At 37.2% G+C, this 16,996-nt stretch overlaps 4 protein-coding genes across 8 annotated transcripts; 3 read left to right on the forward strand and 1 right to left on the reverse strand.

Annotated features, from left to right (window-relative positions):
- Positions 1-120: 120 nt before the first annotated feature.
- Positions 121-7,055, forward strand: LOC113751042. 4 transcript variants are annotated; one of them, XM_027294890.1, is made up of 13 exons: positions 121-308; positions 434-496; positions 589-642; positions 805-903; positions 1,266-1,352; positions 1,434-2,036; positions 2,878-3,360; positions 4,082-4,134; positions 4,217-4,483; positions 4,625-4,948; positions 5,706-6,286; positions 6,391-6,607; positions 6,696-7,055. In XM_027294890.1, the coding sequence occupies exons 1-11, from the start codon at positions 243-245 to the stop codon at positions 5,761-5,763; spliced, it is 2,157 nt and encodes a 718-aa protein (XP_027150691.1). In that variant the 5' UTR covers positions 121-242; the 3' UTR covers positions 5,764-6,286; positions 6,391-6,607; positions 6,696-7,055. The 4 variants fall into 4 exon arrangements, with proteins under 4 accessions (XP_027150691.1, XP_027150690.1, XP_027150693.1 ...); XM_027294889.1 differs by having other exon boundaries at positions 5,706-5,906; positions 6,150-6,286; positions 6,391-7,055; XM_027294892.1 differs by having other exon boundaries at positions 4,217-4,319; positions 4,404-4,483; positions 6,391-7,055.
- A 1,984-nt stretch (positions 7,056-9,039) lies between these two features.
- LOC113753494 (salicylic acid-binding protein 2-like) lies at positions 9,040-10,658 on the forward strand. 2 transcript variants are annotated; one of them, XM_027297662.1, is made up of 3 exons: positions 9,040-9,515; positions 9,598-9,753; positions 10,049-10,658. In XM_027297662.1, the coding sequence occupies exons 1-3, from the start codon at positions 9,147-9,149 to the stop codon at positions 10,331-10,333; spliced, it is 810 nt and encodes a 269-aa protein (XP_027153463.1). In that variant the 5' UTR covers positions 9,040-9,146; the 3' UTR covers positions 10,334-10,658. The 2 variants fall into 2 exon arrangements, with proteins under 2 accessions (XP_027153463.1, XP_027153464.1); XM_027297663.1 differs by having other exon boundaries at positions 9,622-9,753.
- Positions 10,659-11,499: 841 nt separating this feature from the next.
- Positions 11,500-13,678, forward strand: LOC113752822 (glycine-rich cell wall structural protein 1-like). The gene is made up of 3 exons (XM_027296876.1): positions 11,500-11,512; positions 13,032-13,334; positions 13,425-13,678. The coding sequence occupies exons 1-3, from the start codon at positions 11,500-11,502 to the stop codon at positions 13,676-13,678; spliced, it is 570 nt and encodes a 189-aa protein (XP_027152677.1).
- Positions 13,679-14,515: 837 nt separating this feature from the next.
- LOC113754050 (salicylic acid-binding protein 2-like) lies at positions 14,516-15,914 on the reverse strand. Its single transcript, XM_027298369.1, has 3 exons — positions 15,488-15,914; positions 15,179-15,319; positions 14,516-15,053 (listed from the first exon to the last, which is right to left on the reverse strand). The coding sequence occupies exons 1-3, from the start codon at positions 15,866-15,868 to the stop codon at positions 14,769-14,771; spliced, it is 807 nt and encodes a 268-aa protein (XP_027154170.1). The 5' UTR covers positions 15,869-15,914; the 3' UTR covers positions 14,516-14,768.
- Positions 15,915-16,996: the final 1,082 nt, after the last annotated feature.

Below are 16,996 nucleotides of genomic sequence, written 5' to 3' on the forward strand. Positions count from 1 at the left end.
TGTTGGAAGATTTGTAAAATGTCGTTGGTATTGATGTTATCCAAACAAATATACACTGTGAAACAAATCACGGTACTATTATTAAGTGATGAATTGGGAAAAAAAAAAGATCGATAAATACAAAAAGATCGGTACTATTACAAGATAGGTACTACTACTTGCAGATTTCCCTCCACTTTTTGGGGGAAAAAAATTAAGAAAAGGAGCTGCCCAAATTCCAATTAGTTTCGCTTGGACGGATAATGAATCACGAGTCGGCCCAGTCGCGGCTTTGCCGTCTCATCGACCACTCTCTTCGTCCCTTCGGCGTAAGATCAACCCGCATCGCCTTTTTGCTTCCTCAAAATTTCCATTTACATGGTGGGGGGTTTTGTTGTTGGGGGGGGGGGGGAAATTTTACAAGAATTGAATAATCAGACGCTTGATTGTACAGGAAATTGTCTCTGTTTCTTCAACTCCTGAAGTCGTAAAACAGCTCTTGATTTCACTCTCCCAGGTATCGCGGCTTCTTTCTCTGTGTATACATTTTTGCATATACACTGTTTTTTCTCTCTGAGCTTAAATTCAAAGCTAATTCTTGCTTTGCAGGTTTATAGACAAATTAAACTGTGGACGCTTGAATTTGACTCCGCTTCCGACGATGTCAGAGTCTCTTCCCTTTTATTTACTCCTCCTCTCTGTTGTTATTTTTTATTATTATTATTATTATTATTATTATTATTATTATGTTTTGGATTTTTAAGAAAAAGGAACCTCGTTATAGTCTTAAATTCGGTTGGTATTGCATATCCTGAAATTTATTAGGGAACGGCTGAGCAACCAGCAGATGGCGGCGGCGCTGCTGTTTGTTCTGATTCACATCCTGATGACCATCGGTGTATGGCTAAGATCGTTGGTCACTTGGTAAGTGTTTCTACCATTTTATCACGCTATGAGCTTCCAAGTTTCTCCTCTGTCAGTGTGGTAGAGCGAGTATATTACGTAAAAATTTATGTTCGTTAGAGTCCAGTGCTACTCGAAATGCAGTGTTTCAGAACTTAGTTTCGTGCTCTGCACGGTGAAGCTTTCAGCATTTTCTTTGTTACATGAAGGCATAAAATAGTACTTGATTTCACGCTAAGATTAGGAAATGGTTATTGATTGGGTGCCAGTTAGAATTCTTTTTTTTGGTGCCTTTTTTTGGGCTTAATTCAAATTGTAAACTGTTCTGTTGCCTTGTTGAGTGGGCAGAGCTTATATTCTTTTTCCTCGTTCCTTTGCTACAGATGTCTTTACTTAGTCTTGAGAATCCACTTATTCTGCACTTGACAGGCAACACCCTTGTGGCTATTGCTGAGTTTGCTGCTGCAACTGTACGTAATGGCAGAATTAAGCTCCATTCTTTTTGCTATTTATTTTACATTTATATCTTCTCATTAATATTTGTACTGCAGGAATCAGGTTGGGCTGAATACATGCACTTATTGTGTGGTTGGCTGAAATTTGCCATTCACAACACTATGTTAGCTTCAGGGGGTCATGAACTTTCCAGAGCCAAAGATTTTGGTATAGGTTCATTTATTCCTGGTTCGCTGATGAAGCTGAGGATGGGAGATGGAAGCTATTTGACTCTTGCTTCTATTATTCGAGTTTTTCGTAATGTTCTAAAAATTTTGAAGCTGAATATGGATGATAAACTTTTGATAGGTTACCTGGATTCGATTACTGATTTATTTTCAAAATTGCCTTGGGATTCACTGAATGAGGCGTATGTTGTGTCAAACGGTGAGCCTCCAGCAAGCCCTGCTGGACATGATTTGTTATGTAAAAATGCTACCCATCTGAAGTCAATAGGTATCTATCATGGGAATGTTGTTCAACTGTTCTGTTCCTTGGTTGACATAAGCGGCATCTCTGAAGCTGGAGCTGGTTCCAACATGCATCCCATTGTATTTCAGATCAGAAACCAAATCCCTAAAATTTTAGTTGGCTGCTTTGTCGGACGAGAACATCTGGATGACGTCCGTATCTTTCATTACTTGAGACACAAGATCTTGGTACTAGCTTACACTTATCAACTTATTCTACTTCATGGTTTGTAGAGACCATTTAGTTGAGTATAAATGAGGAAGTTGTGAAGGTTTTTTATCTATCAAGAGAATTCAAGCTGCATTGGTCTTCTGTGTGCCCCTTTTTTCTAATTGGTTTTAAACTGCTGAAAATGTAAGGTTAAGACTGCAGAAAACTTATGTGCCAGAAATAAATTTATTGTCAATTCTGCCTACAACTGTTGTTTGATCCTTCGTTCTTAGTTTATTTTGGACGAAGTTGTTTGTGTCCAATGAGTTTGATACTCTTGCACTTTGCTTGCATGCCATAAAAGTATTTCTTTTCTTGCTGTTTTATATGGAATATTTGGTAAGTCACATTGTTCAGAAGTGTTGCTACTTGTTCTGTTGGGTGCAAAAGTTGGTATTTGATAGATGTAAATTAGCAGGCTTGTTGCAAACAAACTGAGTAGTTATACTTCTCGTACTAAAGATTTACACTTGCTATATAGGAAATTTAAACTAGTTAGGTGGTGAAGATTGTACTTGCATCAATCATGTGCCCTCTATCCCCTCGTTGATCTTGATAAATTGACAAAAGGCTATCGTAGTGCTTCGTCTTATTACACAATTAATTATATTGATTTTATTGCTGCTTTTTTATTGCCTGGTGTTTTCATGCAAAATATACTTACTCGTGAACTAGTTTTGCTGCTAATCACAAAGTTGATAGGAGAATGAGATGATGATGGTGATCCTATTTATCTGGGTTTGTGGAGTAGTCAGAGGTGTACATTCCTTAAAATGTGTTCATACAGATTGTTTTGATGATATGTTGTTATTTATACAGATGCTGATGATGAGGCTTACTTCCATACTTCACCTGGAGCGTTCAGATCTTATGACATGGTTGCATCTTATTGAGAAATACTTTCATGATCTACTTTGTCAACCTTTGGATATGCAAGAGTTTAATCTAAATGACTGTCTAGAAGGTTCCCCATTCCGGTCTGATGATTGTGATGCAGAAGGACAGAAAATGTCATCTAGCCATTTGCAAAGACTAGTTGTTTTTCTTTTTCTTAGGTGTTCCTTCATTTTGGTGAGGTTGAACGAGAAAGCTGACAAGCAATTCAAAGTTGCAAATTCAGACACTTGCTTCACATTTGACCTTTATTCGAATTCAAACTACTCCAGTAGAAGTGAAGGTCCGCTGATGCTCGAACAGTGGGTTCAGAGGCACCTTCCTTCTGATACTTTTGTGGACCATGAAATGTATTCACAAAGATGCTTGAGCTTTGCGTTAGCCTTTCTAAAGTTATACATGCAAGAGGTTACACTCTATAACCTTTCGGAAGCTAGTTTTTAAGTTCAATCTACTTAAAATTTTCATTTCTTGTTTCAATAGTTCTAACTTACAAATCTGTACATCCACTGGTTTACATTTCTTGGCTCGATTATAAACAAGCTTAAAAAGTTCACTTGTAATTTTTCTTATTTTGGGAGGTTCTGTTTCTCATGCTAGGTTGGTGTGTTGAATTGGTTGTCACCATAAAGTTTAGGTCAAATCCACTATGTGCTTCAATGTCCTATTTTTGCCTTAGGTATAAATCACCTCTTAGAGTGGATCCTTAGATTTCATCCTCATTGTTGATAGAGTTGTGTCTATGACATCTTGTAGCTTTTATGGCATTGTAAGAGATTGAAACCTGTTCCTGTGTTTTGTGTTTTATTTGGAGATTATCTGCTGAAGTCTTTTAGACTTCTGAATTAATGAGAAAGGCATGCACAAGTCTTGAGCATTGCGAAATATTTAGCCATTACTAGAGATTGTATCAAATCAATAGCATTTACTGAATATTCATTTGATGTCATTAGTTTGCCTGAAGGTTCTCCATTCACCAAGGGGATGGTATGTTTTTGATGCAGAACTCTGCTGGTTTGTTACAGAATTTTTAAGTGATGCTGATAAGAGTTTCATATTTATACTTTCTTGCCCTTTTATCTGCTTTGTTTTTATATGTTCTTAATTATTTCCCCCTCTTGCATCCTAGGACGACATCCTATTCGAAATGCTCTTGCAACTGTTTCACTTGCCAGAGAAATGGTAAAAATTGTACATATTTCACATTTCAATTTCCAGATATAAAATTTGGTTTTGTAAGTTGCCTTTCTGTGGTTGCTTATAGGTTTAATAGCGGTGGTTCTTTGTTGACAGCAAAGAATGACATATTTTGCCTTGCATCAGATCTATTTCACCCCATAAAATTTTTTCATTTATTTCTTGCAGAGGTAAGCGGATCTCATGTATGCAAATCACAAAAATGTAGTTGTCCTTGTAGTGCTTGTCTGTTTGATTTTCTATCTTGCTTGCAGATATTTTATGATCATGAAGTGCTTCTTGACTACCTGATTTCGAAGGATACTGGAGCCAAATGCGCAGAATATCTTCTGAGGTGCACATATTTCCAGCTTCATATTTTATTTTTCTTCTTTTTGCGTTTCACTGACTTAAAGTTCTCTGAAAGTGTGTGGAAATGGATAGTTTTTAGCCTACACTCTCAGTTGCCAAATTCTTTTGTATATGGTTGCGATAGGTGCCTGCGAATGGTGTGTAATTCATGGAACCTATTTGCGGAGTTTTCAACATGGGTGAAACCTCCAAATTCATCTTGTCGAAAGAGAAGAAGAGTTTTAGCAGATGGTATAGATTTTGAAGGTAATCAGTGCCATGCATCCTTGGAGGATGATTCAGTTCCCTCACCTATGGATACAGAGGGTAAAAATAGTGGCAAGCACGGAAGAACTAAGACCGTCTTGGTTGAGGATGCCAAGGGCTGTCTGCTTTGCCTGAAAGCATCTATTGACAGCCTTTACCAGAAAAATCTATTTCCATATAATCCACAAGTTCTTTTGCGACGGTCTGTAAACTTTTGCTTGCAATCCCTTTCTTGGTCTTCTTGACTGGATGTTCATAAAAGCATTGATTATTGCAATCTTTTTATTTCTTACTTTGTTGTTTCATAGGTTAAAAGTGATTTTGCTTTTATTTTGTTTTTCTCAGGCTGGTCATAGTTCTTCTAGTTCTCTATTTGGAGTATAGATTATCGCACTTTTTTCCTGTTTTTAGATGGGCAGACAGTGATTTTTCTTGCATATGATACTTTAGTGTGGTGATGTTTTTGTTTTGATATTGTTTCTTCATGATGTCTCCTCTAGTTAATGATGTGGTTGGAGAATTGTTAGAAGCAATCTGCACTCATATTGCCCTTGTCTTTTCTCGGGTATTTTCTCATTGAGCTGTGCCTTCATTGAGTGGAAGTTTTCACTAATATCACATTTTATCTATGCTGACAACTGTTTTAGGTACTATGTTTTTTGCTTTGTTTAAAAAATTTATTTTGAGAACCTTTATAACATTTGTCATGGTACCATTAATAATGAAGGTATAAGATACTCATGTGAACGCGTCTACTGTTTTGGGTTGAAATTGAAGGCAGTGACCATGAATGCTTATGCTACAATTATGATGCACCTTTGTTGCTTATGCTACAATTGTGATGCACCTTTGTCTTTTACTTCTTTAATTAATGAAACCAACACTGGTTCTTTCTTCATATTACAAGTTTTAATGGGGATACTGAACATTAAATCATGATGACCTTTTTCTTATTGCAGTTTGTCAAGATTCGAGGAGCTCAGCCTTCAGGATATCCAAGCACCTACTCGTTTTTAATTTGAAGGGCTAAGACTGTTTCTGCTGTGCTCCTTTATTGTGGCTTAGATCAAAGTAATGGAGAGATTGCTATTTTTTGGCATAATCAATTAAACTGACTTTTATTGCCAGAGAAGGAAGAAACAATCTGATCGTATTATCAGGTTCCAAATTCATGTTCTTTTTAGTCATGGTCTTGCTTGAATACATAGGAGTAAGAATTTTAAGATGAGGGATACTGATCAAGTATGAACGCAGCATGAAGCTGGTTGTCATATTGATGCCCAACATTCTGACCTGTATTAGCTGCTTTTGCCATGCCATATGGATAAAATCCTCTAAAGACTGAAGATTCTAGTTAGTTGGTCCAAGATTACCGTAATTCTGTGACTTTCTTCTAACTGCAGTGATTATAAAGGAGAGGAAAGCAGGTTTATTCCTAAGAAACAAAGCAATTTTTCTTGATGGAAAAACGGAAATTGCTGTTCTGTTCGGTGCCTCCATGCCTGGTCTTAACGTCTGCATTTGCTCCATCTATCAAGAGGTAGTGATTATTCTCTAATTTCCTTTCCTTCAAAGCTTTTTGGTGTTTGAGAGGTCCAATTTTGTCTTTATTTTTTGGTTGAGGAGTGGAACTGTGATTTGCAGTCTGGCACATATTGGCTGCATTTATGATGGAAAATTGAGTAAAAGAAAAGAAATTGCTGCTCAAGAATCCTGTAGCCATGCAAAGTGCAAACCATTGAAGACTGGCCTCACCCATTAAGGTTATGCATAGTTGCAGTGTAATTCATCGTCGAACTTTTGCCAAGTTGCTCAGCCATTTCTATGAACTGTTTTGCTCAAGCACAATGTCCTCACCAAGGTGACTTCATCTTATTTTTTGCAATCAAGCCTGAGGTTGGTCTACTCCCACGTATTAGTCAAGACTTGTTCCATGTTTTTGAGCTCAGGAACCTGCAACTTATAAGTGAACTGGTTCTCCAAAACTGCTGCGACTTCGAAGAAGTTCAGGTGCATAGCTGGAAGACAGTTTGTAATTGTTCTTGCATGTATCTTTCCACATTAAGACCAGATCTGCTATTGCATGCCTTTTAGTGAAACTTGAAACGATCTTTCCGAGGAAAATGAACTCTAATGAAAATTACGTTTGGTTTGGCACGTTTTACGTCATGTATCAGATGCCGAGATGGATTGTTTAAAAGAATCCACCAGATGGGTGAGATGATGGTGATTCCTATTTCTGATCCAGTTAACCCTTTGTACTTTAGAATATTCTAGCTATAGAAAAGGAAATTAGAGTTCATGGTGTATTTTAAAAATCTTGCCACCACCTCTTTCTCTTTATTCGTGAACTGTGCAATGCCACACTCTCCAGTTGAAAGCAACGTAAATTATTTGATGATTTGTCTACTCCAAAGAAATGATTTATGTGACATGGTAGTTGCCGTTGATCAAATATACGAGTGTGTCTCAAATGTGAGTTTTTGATGGTTTGGTAAGTTTACTTGCAGCTTCTGTCTCAAATGAACCTACGAAAACGAATTTAAGTTCAAAACGAAAATGTTTGAGCGTTACATTAGATTTGAGATGGAAATTAGTGAAAACAGAAACTTTCTTAACTTTCTTTTGCTGGAAGAGATATTTGACAAACATAGGTCGTGTTGTTCATGTCTTTTCCGTTTTCTTTAATTACCGGAAAAATCATTGACAAAAGTGCCGTTTCATATCATCATTTTTTTCACCTTCTCTCTCTCTCTCTCTCTCTTTTCTTCTTTGTAAGTTCAAATCAGATCATCAGTGCCAGCCATTCTTTCTGGTTTCCTCATCGACAAATGTTTTTCTGAAGTTGATGACAAGAAAAATGCCTCAAATCATTGTTCTGGCCTTACAATTAATTACCTTCTCCAGTAAAATTAGTTTGTTGGCATTTTCGTTCGTCCTTTTCTGTACATTGACGACGGTGAAGCACTGGCACCGTGCGATTGGAGATGCATGTTGATGGTAACCTTAGTGGTGGTATATTGACTATCGAGCATCGAGTCGGCCGTCCCCTTGCGTGCATGTACGTGCAATCATCAAATTCCAAGTAGTAGAATTTTGAAAAAATCGTCCAAAACGTTCCTCATATTTTATAAAATGACTTTTTTCATCCTTCACTTTTAAAAGTGTAATTTTATGTCCCTTACATATTCACATCGATCAAATTTAGTTCCTAACTAGGTTTCCGATCATTTTTTGGCCGGAATCTATCACGTGCAAGGCACGTGATCATTTTTAGGGTAAATTTGTTAAATTATATTTTACATAATCTAATCTATAGCCCCCCACATTTTATAAAACAATTTTTTTCCTCCTTCACATTTTATAAAATGATTTTTTCATCTCTCACATTTCACAAAATGAATTTCTCCATCCCTCACTAATTATGTGTGTGAATACATTTTTTTTAAACACATGTATATGTCTATTTGATTTTACTTAATAATACGAATAGCATAAACACATGTATGTGTCTATTTGATTTCACTTAACAATACGAATACCATATATTATACGTGATCATTTGATTTCATCTGGTATTAGCTAGTAAAAAATCTTGCATTCATTGTCAAGTTGGCCAATAAAGCTATTTTCGGTCAAAATACAATAAGAATATGCAAATTAAGGTTTTATTGATAAATATTAGTCATAATCATACAAAAAGAGAAGATCCACAACTTGGACCCAATTACATACATGTGTTTATGCTATTATTATTAAGCAAAATCAAATAGATATATACATGTGTTTTAAAAAAATGTATTCACACACATAATTAGTGGAAAATGAAAATTTCATTTTTTGAAACGTGAAGGATGGAGAAATTCATTTTATGAAATGTGAGGGATGAAAAAAATCATTTTATAAAATGTGAGGGACGAAAAAATTTATTTTATTAAATGTGGAGGACTATAGATCAGATTATGTAAAATATAATTTAACAAATTTACCCTTCAAAAATGATCACGTGCCTTGCACGTAATGGATTCCGGCCAAAAAATGATCGAAAACCTAGTCAGGAACTAAATTTGATCGATGTGAATATGTAAGGGACATAAAATTATACTTTTAAAAGTGAGAGACGAAAAAAGTTAGTTTATAAAATGTGAGGGACGTTTTGGATTATTTTCCCTAGAATTTTTGACTTGCGTGTTTGGATGTAATTGGATCCCTGAGACTGAGTAAGATGCTCTATAGAAGTTTGAAGACAATTGTAACATTAGTAATTTAGTTCTCATCGCAAGTATTCTACAAGAACGTCGCTTGCAGATGGTGAAGGGCTTTCCTCTGAGCCCCGCTTGGCTATAAAGATCACTTTCATCGGCACCAAGAAAGCATAGAATTTAGCTAAAAGCAAGAAAATGAGTGAGAAAGAGAGAGCACATTTTGTGCTCATTCATGGCGCTTGTCATGGGGCATGGTGCTGGTACAAGCTGGTGACACTGTTAAGATCCAACGGTTACAAAGTCACTGCCCTTGACATGGCAGCCTCTGGGGTCAATCCCAAACGACTGGAAGAGCTCAATTCCTTCTCTGATTATGCTGAGCCACTGATGGCATTCATGGCGGATTTACCACCAGATGATAGAGTTATCCTGGTCGGTCACAGCATGGGAGGAGTGACCATATCTCTCGCCATGGAAAAGTTCCCCCAAAAGATTGCTGTTGCTGTTTTCCTCACTGCATTCACTCCTGCTCCTCATCTCCCCATTCGCACCATGACTGAAGAGGTACTGGCTCCTCTTTACCACCAATAAAATAAACCCCTTCCAGGAACTGGTTACAGCTTGTTTGCTTTTCTGCAATTGATAGTCGACATCGCAATTACGTTCGCAGTATAATAGAAGATTGGATTCTACCATGGACATCCAACATGGGTTTGAGAACGGAGAAGACAAACCTCCTACCTCACTCCTCTTTGGCCCCAAGTTTTTGTCTACCAAATTGTATCAACTGTCCCCTCCGGAGGTTAGTGTTTTGTCAATTAACAGAAGATATTCTGTCAACTTTTCCTACTGCTTCATTCAGTATCCTCTCAGTCCGTCCTTCAAAAGAATTATCCAACCGCCGCTCTTGAATCTTGATACGGATGAAAACAGTAACAAATATTAGTATTATTGTCTCTCCTTAATATTTTATGAAGGGCAGAAGTTTTTTTTTTCTTCTTAAATTATCTTTTTAATTTGCGCATATTTAATGCTAATTCTGCTCTGGCCTCCATTTTCGTTTTCGGCTTTTGGGGCCACGGTGCCAAACGAGACAGGATTTGGCGCTGGCAACCTTTTTGGTCAGGCCCATAGCAGCGTTTGCTGATGCAAATTTGTCAGAGGGCATCGCACTCACGGACGAAAATTACGGAGCTGTTCGTCGTGTTTATATTATTAGCGATAAAGACAACGTGATAAAGGAGGACTTGCAGAGATGGATGATTGAGAAGAATCCAGTCGAAGAAGTGGAGGAGATTTATAATTCGGATCATATGGTCATGTTATCCAGGCCATTAGAGTTATGCTCTTGTTTGGAACGGATTGCTGAGAAATTTGCCTGATGATGCTAATTGGCACCAGCTCTTTTTTTTTTTTTGTGGTGGTGGACGAGATGGCATGATCTCCAAAGTTGGCCAACTCATAAATAAATTTGCATTGTGTGTCTATCAATCGATGAAGATTCGTACACAGTGATTTTTTTTTTTAAAAAAAAATGTGTAGATTTAAACAAAGGGTTACAACGACGTCTTTGTATTTGAAATAAAAAAAAACTAGTGTCGCTTTTCATGGGATTCTAGAAATAGAGTGAGGATCCACTTCTTCCATGTAAAGACACTGGAAATTATTATTATTTTTTAAATAAATGGATGTCAACTTCTTCTTTTATTACACGCCATCATATCATTGCAACATTATTATTATTTTTGGATACCAAAATTGCAACTATAAACCTTATTATGATTATGGGTAGAGGTGGCAATACGGATAAATGGTTCATAATTGGTTTTGACTTAATGGATAGTGGATGAAATTTATCCAATCCATTTAGATCCATTTATTAAATGGATTTAAATGGATGGATCTAAATGGATTAAATAAAAACCAATTATCCATTTATAATCCATTTAAATATTATTTACTCATTGGAGCAATCAGTATCTCTGACTGTGAAACGATATATACATACATGGTAAAACACAAAACAGCCTTCTAAACATGGAGGAAAATAGAAACAAATAAAAATAGGTAAAGAGCTAATTTAGGTCGTTCTGATGCTTAGGTAACCTTCTTTATAGTAAAGAATAAGAAAACAAAAATCAGCATATCTGTGCATTTTTAGGTCCTCTTGTTATCTCGGACCAGAGAGCTCCATGGCATAAGCATCATAGTCTTCATCCATTGTTATCATCTCAAACATGGCTGACTGGTCATAGACATTGTCATCATGTCCAGGGACCGTGGCATGGTGCAACCTGATTCCGGAACCATGAATGAGGGTGGGAAGGTTTGTGCCTTGATTTGTATAGTTATGGGAGGCTGCCCATTTTTCTGCTAGGCCCTCTCCTTCAAGCATTCGAACCACATCCGACATCTTAGGCCGGTGGGCGGGGAGGTAATTGAGCACAAAGTAGAGCAACTTAGAGCATCTCACCCACCTCAATCCGGTCACAGTTGATACCCAATTCTCTATCCACCAAAACTTCAATTTTATTTGGTTTTTAAGTAAATGGATATATATGGTTTTTATGGATAATCCATATAAATCCATTTAATTTAATGGTTTTACTTTGGTCAACCATTTAAAACCAACACTATAAATGGATAATCCAAATCCATTTAATTATGGATTATATGGATGGATAAATGGATTTCAATCCAAATTGCCATCTCTAATTATGGGGTTTGGTTATTTCTCTTCACATGTTGGATTTCAAAGTTGAATAAGTTGCATTTTATTAAAAGAAAATTAATCAATTTGAAATCCATACTATAAATAGAGAATGATCAAAATCAAAGTTCAATACTTTCATAATCATTTAAGATTTCCATAGTGGTTAAGAAAAAATAGAACAAATTATCTGGATAGTCATCAAAATTTTCAAATAGTAAAGTTTTGACGACTCAACTTTTAAGAGTATGTACTTACTCACTAAACTATTAAAAATGTAAATTTTGAATCATTTCATTTATTTTCACCTGTAAGTCTGCTAAATTTCCTTATGATATGGTTGGCTTAACATTAAAAACAGACATAATGGGTCAAAATTTATATTTCTGATAGTTTAGTGGATAAATTCATATTCTTAAAAGTTGAAGGGTCAAAATTTTACTATTTAAAAAGTTTGATGATTTTCCGAATAATTTGTTCTTAGCGTGCGAATATATATATATATATATATATATATATCTCTAATGCTAACTCCTCATGCCCATTTACCAAATACCCACCTAGTACAATTGTGCATCAACTAAGCTTGAATTGCGAAAAGTCAGAGGTCATAGGTAAAAATATTCGTGCATGTTTCACCATTTAAATTTACTTATTATTCATGAAAAATAAAAGTTGCAATAAATTTGTAAGGGAAAATGGCCAATTTCGTCCCTAAACTTTTTTTTCGTGTCAATTTAGTCCATGTATATTTTTTTTAGCCAATTTGATCCTTATACTTATTTAACGGTTCCAATTGAGGAACTCCGCGGCGGCGCCACCGTATAAATTCAATCAAATCACTAATTGAACAATTAAGCAAGGGTATTTTGGGTAGTTCATTGTTGGAACAGTAACAAAAGAAGTAAAATCCGACAAAAGACCCAATTAGCTTTTTATAATTGCAATAATCCGGCAAAAGACCCAATTCTATTCTAAACTTAGAATTGGGTGCTGAGATTTATGTTGGCAAGATTCCAATCGAGTTTTGAGAATATTGAGTCTTTATTGAAGAAGCTCCACTGGATTTCGGTTTCCTCTGCTATTCGGCTACTGATTATCACCACTCGAAAATCCCTTTCCACTACAAACCAGCAGAGCTTTTCCCTTCTTTTCCCAACTGTTTCGATACGTTTGAGGACCAACAGAGTTGAGTGTTTTGGGGACCGATTTTTATCACTTTTTTTGTTCTTCAGAGCGCCTTATACCTGATATACACCCCTTTTTCTTTTATTTTTTTGGAAGAATTTAAATTATCTTGGGTAGCTGATTTTTGTTTAATTATGTTGCGGGATACAAACACATTCTTGAGGATTTTCTGGGTATTGAAGGAGGTGCCGATGGTGGTGCTGGAATTGGAGGAGGTGCAGGTAGTGGTGGTGCTGCTGGAGGCGGCGTTGGAGGTGCTAATGGAGGAGCTGGAGTTGGAGGAGGTGCAGGTGGTGGTGGTGCCGCTAGAGGTGGCGCTGGAGGAGGTGTAGGTGGTGGTGCTGGGGCTGGAGCTAGTGTTGGAGGAGCAGGTGGTGGTGGTGGAGTTGGAGGCAGTGCAGGTGGTGGTGCTGGAGGTGGCATTGGAGGAGGTGCAGGGGGTGGAGCTGGTGGAGGAGTAGGTGGTGGTGTAGGTGGTGGGGCTGGTAGAGATTGGTAGTGGAGTTGGGGGTGGAGCAAGCGGGGAAGTAGGAGGGGTCGTTGGAGGCATTAGTGGGGTGCCGGAGGTGGAGCAGGTGGAGGTGTAGGAGGAGGAGCCCGAGGAGGCGTTGGCAAAGGTGCTGGAGGTGGGGCCGGTGGCGGAAAAAGGGGTGGAGCAGATGGTGGCTTTGGGAAAGGTGGAGGTATAGGAGGTGGTGCAGGTGGTGGTTTTGGGGCTGGAGGAGGTTTTGGTGGAGGGCATGGGGGATTTGGTAAGGGTGGAGGAGTTGGCGCGGGCGGTGGATTCGGAGGCCGGACTAGTCCTAGAATTGGACGTCGCAAATTGTGATCTCTCTGACGCAGTTGAAAAGAAACAAAGCAAAACTGGGCAATTTTTAAGCAATGGGAGAGGAGTTCGGACAGCCTTTGGAGACTTTGTTAGTCAAGAATCCAAGGTTTAGAATTGGATCCTTCAAGGATTTTACTTCTTTTGTTATTGTCCCAGTGAACTATCCAAAATACCCTTACTTAATTGTTCAATTAGTGATTTGATTGAATTTATACGGTGGCGCCGCCGCGGAGTTCCTCAATTAGAACCGTTAAATAAGTATAAGGATCAAATTGGCCAAAAAAAATATACATGGACTAAATTGACACAGAAAAAAAGTTTAGGGACGAAATTGGCCATTTTCCCAATTTGTAATATTTATTAAGAATTGCATTTTAAAGTTGGTTGTAATATTAATTAAGCAAGCAAGGGTATTGTGTTCATTGAAAATAATAAAATAAGGGTAAAATTCCACGAATTTACCTTCGTACTTTGTACAATTGAAAAATCCAGTCAGGTCGAAAACCGGACCACCGCCGACATTGAGAAAAATGCATTTTTGCAGGAAGATGTCAATAATCATATGCGCTTTTTGGCTGGCTGCTACGAAATACTACTGGTTCTTATTTCGCAGACTTCGAAACCCAACCCCCAGTGCAGTAGTCCCACTGTCCCAGCCCATTTTACCAAAGCGCCGATAAGGGGTTGAATGGTTATCAAGAAAATCATTTGTGACGATTTTATATAAAATACACGCGATGTAATTTTGTTTATATACAATATAATTCACTTTCAATAACATATAATTATATAATAAAATTTTGTGAATCCTACGTATAATGTGTGAAATATAAAGTAGAAGATGAAATCTGAATTTTACAATTATTTTCGATCAAATCTTGACCATGAAATTTCAATAACGGTCGGTTCCTACAACCGTTCTTGCCCTCTTCCCAGAGCACCATCTATACAACGTTGGATAAGACCAGACTCGAGTGCTGTTGCAAACTTGTCGCATGTGATCAAGTTGTTTATCTATAAAGCAGAAACACTACGAGAAGTTGTTTCCAACATCCAACATCCAACATCCAATCAGGGCAGGTTATTAGAACTAGCTTGCGTGCTGATCTGCGATCTGCTGCAGCACTTGACAAAGTTTCTGGGGCTTGGAAAGCATCGCCATGTGGTCTGCATCACTTATCTCCTCTACCGTCGACACCCCATTGTTTTTTATTAGCCAACGTTGAAAATTTTGCGGTATTCCTTTATCCTCAGCGCATATGATATAAGCTCGCTCAACTGATCCATAACCCTCCTTGGAAAAAGGCTTAGCATTTGACAAATCTTGAAGAAAAAACGAGCTTGGTCTGGCTAACAGTTTAGCCAACTCCACATCCTAAAACAACAAAAATTATCACTCTTATAAAGCAAGATCGCCCATTCGGGGTTAAATTGAATGATGAATATTCCCTTAGAGTTAGAGTAGAGGCAGGAAAGACGTGGATATTTTTCGCAGCATACCTCTGTGGAGGAGAGTTGGTAAAGTTTGGTAGCCAAGAACTGTGGCCCGAAAAAGAATGAAGTTCCAGTTGGTTCCTCTGGGCTACCATAGGGTTCAAATTCTGTGTCCAACCATGCTTCTGCTGAGGTCCGCTCCACATACTTTCAAGAATGTAATATCCATCAAATTAAAATTAATTTGATAAAAAAGGATGAAGAGCAAGAAGAAATACAGGTTATCAAGTAATGTTGTTCTTTGCATGTAACTAATTATTATGAGTTTCAATGGCCTAAATAGTAGTAATATGGTATGGTAGTAGATAAAGTTACCTTATCCAGAGGATACGATGGCGCATGTACAGAATCTGGCATGAAAGCAGCCAAGAAAACGGCAGCTAAGACCTTCTCCGGGTACTTGTCTGCAGCCAAAGCTATGTTCAGACCCCCGAGGCTGTGGCCAACCAGAATGACTCTTTGGTGCTGAGGAAGGGAAGCCATGAGCTCCAACAATGGTCGGGTATAGTCGTGAAATGTACGAAGGTCTTGTAGGTTTTTGGTGTTTATGCCAGAGGCCGAGAGGTCAAGTGCGGTGACCCGATGGCCTGCGGACTCGAGAAGTGGTTTGAGCTTGTACCAGGACCAAGCTCCATGGCAGGCACCGTGCACTAGCACAAAGTGCTTTTGCAATTGCTGCTTCTTATCAAATTCCATCGCTTTGCTACTAGTGCTAGGACTATTTTGTTTTGGTTGTCTGAGAGAGGAGGTTGAGAAACTTATAGGTCCGCCTAGATGCTAGCAAGCACTTGCGTGCACGAGTGCCTGGGACTTTGCAGATGCGTGCACGAGTGCCTGGGACTTTGTAGGAGGAGACAATAATGAGATTAGACATTAGCCGCCTCCTTTTCTTATTCTAGTCAATGTTTTAAAAACCGGACCGTTAATTGAACCGGTGAAGTGAAAGGGTCGAGGTTTAACCGGTCGGACCGGTTCAACCTCGGTTCAATGAATTTTTTTAAAAATAATTTATATAAATATATATATGTACAAAATAAGACATGTAATGGACTAATTTAATATTTTATATGATGAAAAGTTTACTATTTTTTAATAACTTGGATTTTAAAAATAAATTTTTTAAATTATAAGTTAAAACAAATAAATTTCATTTCAATTTCAATTATATCTAAATCCAACCCCAAAATATCACAATATTTTGAAATTATACAAAATTCATGTCTCTGAGAATTTAGATATTATGAATTTAAATTTAAATTTACATTTTGGGATTTAGAGATTGCAATTTAAAAAAGAAAATTTGGAGTTTAAAGGAAATCAAGAAAATCGAAAATAGAAATGTAAACTTGATAAGAAACAAAAAATAAGATAAAAGTGAGTGGTTGTGGCATTAAATAATTTGAGTTAAAAAAAATTCTTTTTTAACTTTTTTCAATTTAATGGACAAAAACAAAATTAAAAGATGGAAGAAAACATCAATAAATTAAAAATAAAGAGGTTTGATTAAAAAGGGAGTGACAAAAGAAAAGATGATAGAGAGAGAGAGAGTTGAAAATTAAAAAGAAAGAGCTATGAGGAGATGAGATTTTGTAAGAAAAATGGAAAAAAGAAATATGAGTGTTTGTTTTATATAAATAAGTTATCAAAAAAAACTAATAAGATGTGATGGTGCAACGGTTAATACATTGGTCTTTTATTACAAAGGTCTTGGGTTCGAATCTTGATTGCTGCATTTTGCAAAACTTTTTAAAAAAAAAAAAAAAAAAGAGGGAAAGCTGAAAACCGGAAAACCGCCGCGTTCAATCCGGTTCGCGGTTTTCACGG

The sequence above is a fragment of the Coffea eugenioides genome, chromosome 11 (assembly GCF_003713205.1).
Source record: "Coffea eugenioides isolate CCC68of chromosome 11, Ceug_1.0, whole genome shotgun sequence".
In the NCBI taxonomy this organism is placed as follows: Eukaryota; Viridiplantae; Streptophyta; class Magnoliopsida; order Gentianales; family Rubiaceae; genus Coffea; species Coffea eugenioides.

Coding starts and splice junctions, on each gene's coding strand:
- LOC113752822 (XM_027296876.1), top strand. Junction 13,335..13,424: donor TGGTGTAGGTGGTGGGGCTG/GTAGAGATTGGT, acceptor GAGGTGGAGCAG/GTGGAGGTGTAGGAGGAGGA.
- LOC113754050 (XM_027298369.1), bottom strand. CDS start 15,868: ATGGAATTTGATAAGAAGCAGCAATTGCAAAAGCACTTTGTGCTAGTG. Junction 15,320..15,487: donor CATCGTATCCTCTGGATAAG/GTAACTTTATCT, acceptor CATTCTTGAAAG/TATGTGGAGCGGACCTCAGC. Junction 15,054..15,178: donor ACCAACTCTCCTCCACAGAG/GTATGCTGCGAA, acceptor TTGTTGTTTTAG/GATGTGGAGTTGGCTAAACT.
- LOC113753494 (XM_027297662.1), top strand. CDS start 9,147: ATGAGTGAGAAAGAGAGAGCACATTTTGTGCTCATTCATGGCGCTTGT. Junction 9,516..9,597: donor TTCGCACCATGACTGAAGAG/GTACTGGCTCCT, acceptor TGCAATTGATAG/TCGACATCGCAATTACGTTC. Junction 9,754..10,048: donor ATCAACTGTCCCCTCCGGAG/GTTAGTGTTTTG, acceptor CAAACGAGACAG/GATTTGGCGCTGGCAACCTT.
- LOC113751042 (XM_027294888.1), top strand. CDS start 243: ATGAATCACGAGTCGGCCCAGTCGCGGCTTTGCCGTCTCATCGACCAC. Junction 643..804: donor TTGACTCCGCTTCCGACGAT/GTCAGAGTCTCT, acceptor GAAATTTATTAG/GGAACGGCTGAGCAACCAGC. Junction 1,353..1,433: donor CTGAGTTTGCTGCTGCAACT/GTACGTAATGGC, acceptor TTTGTACTGCAG/GAATCAGGTTGGGCTGAATA.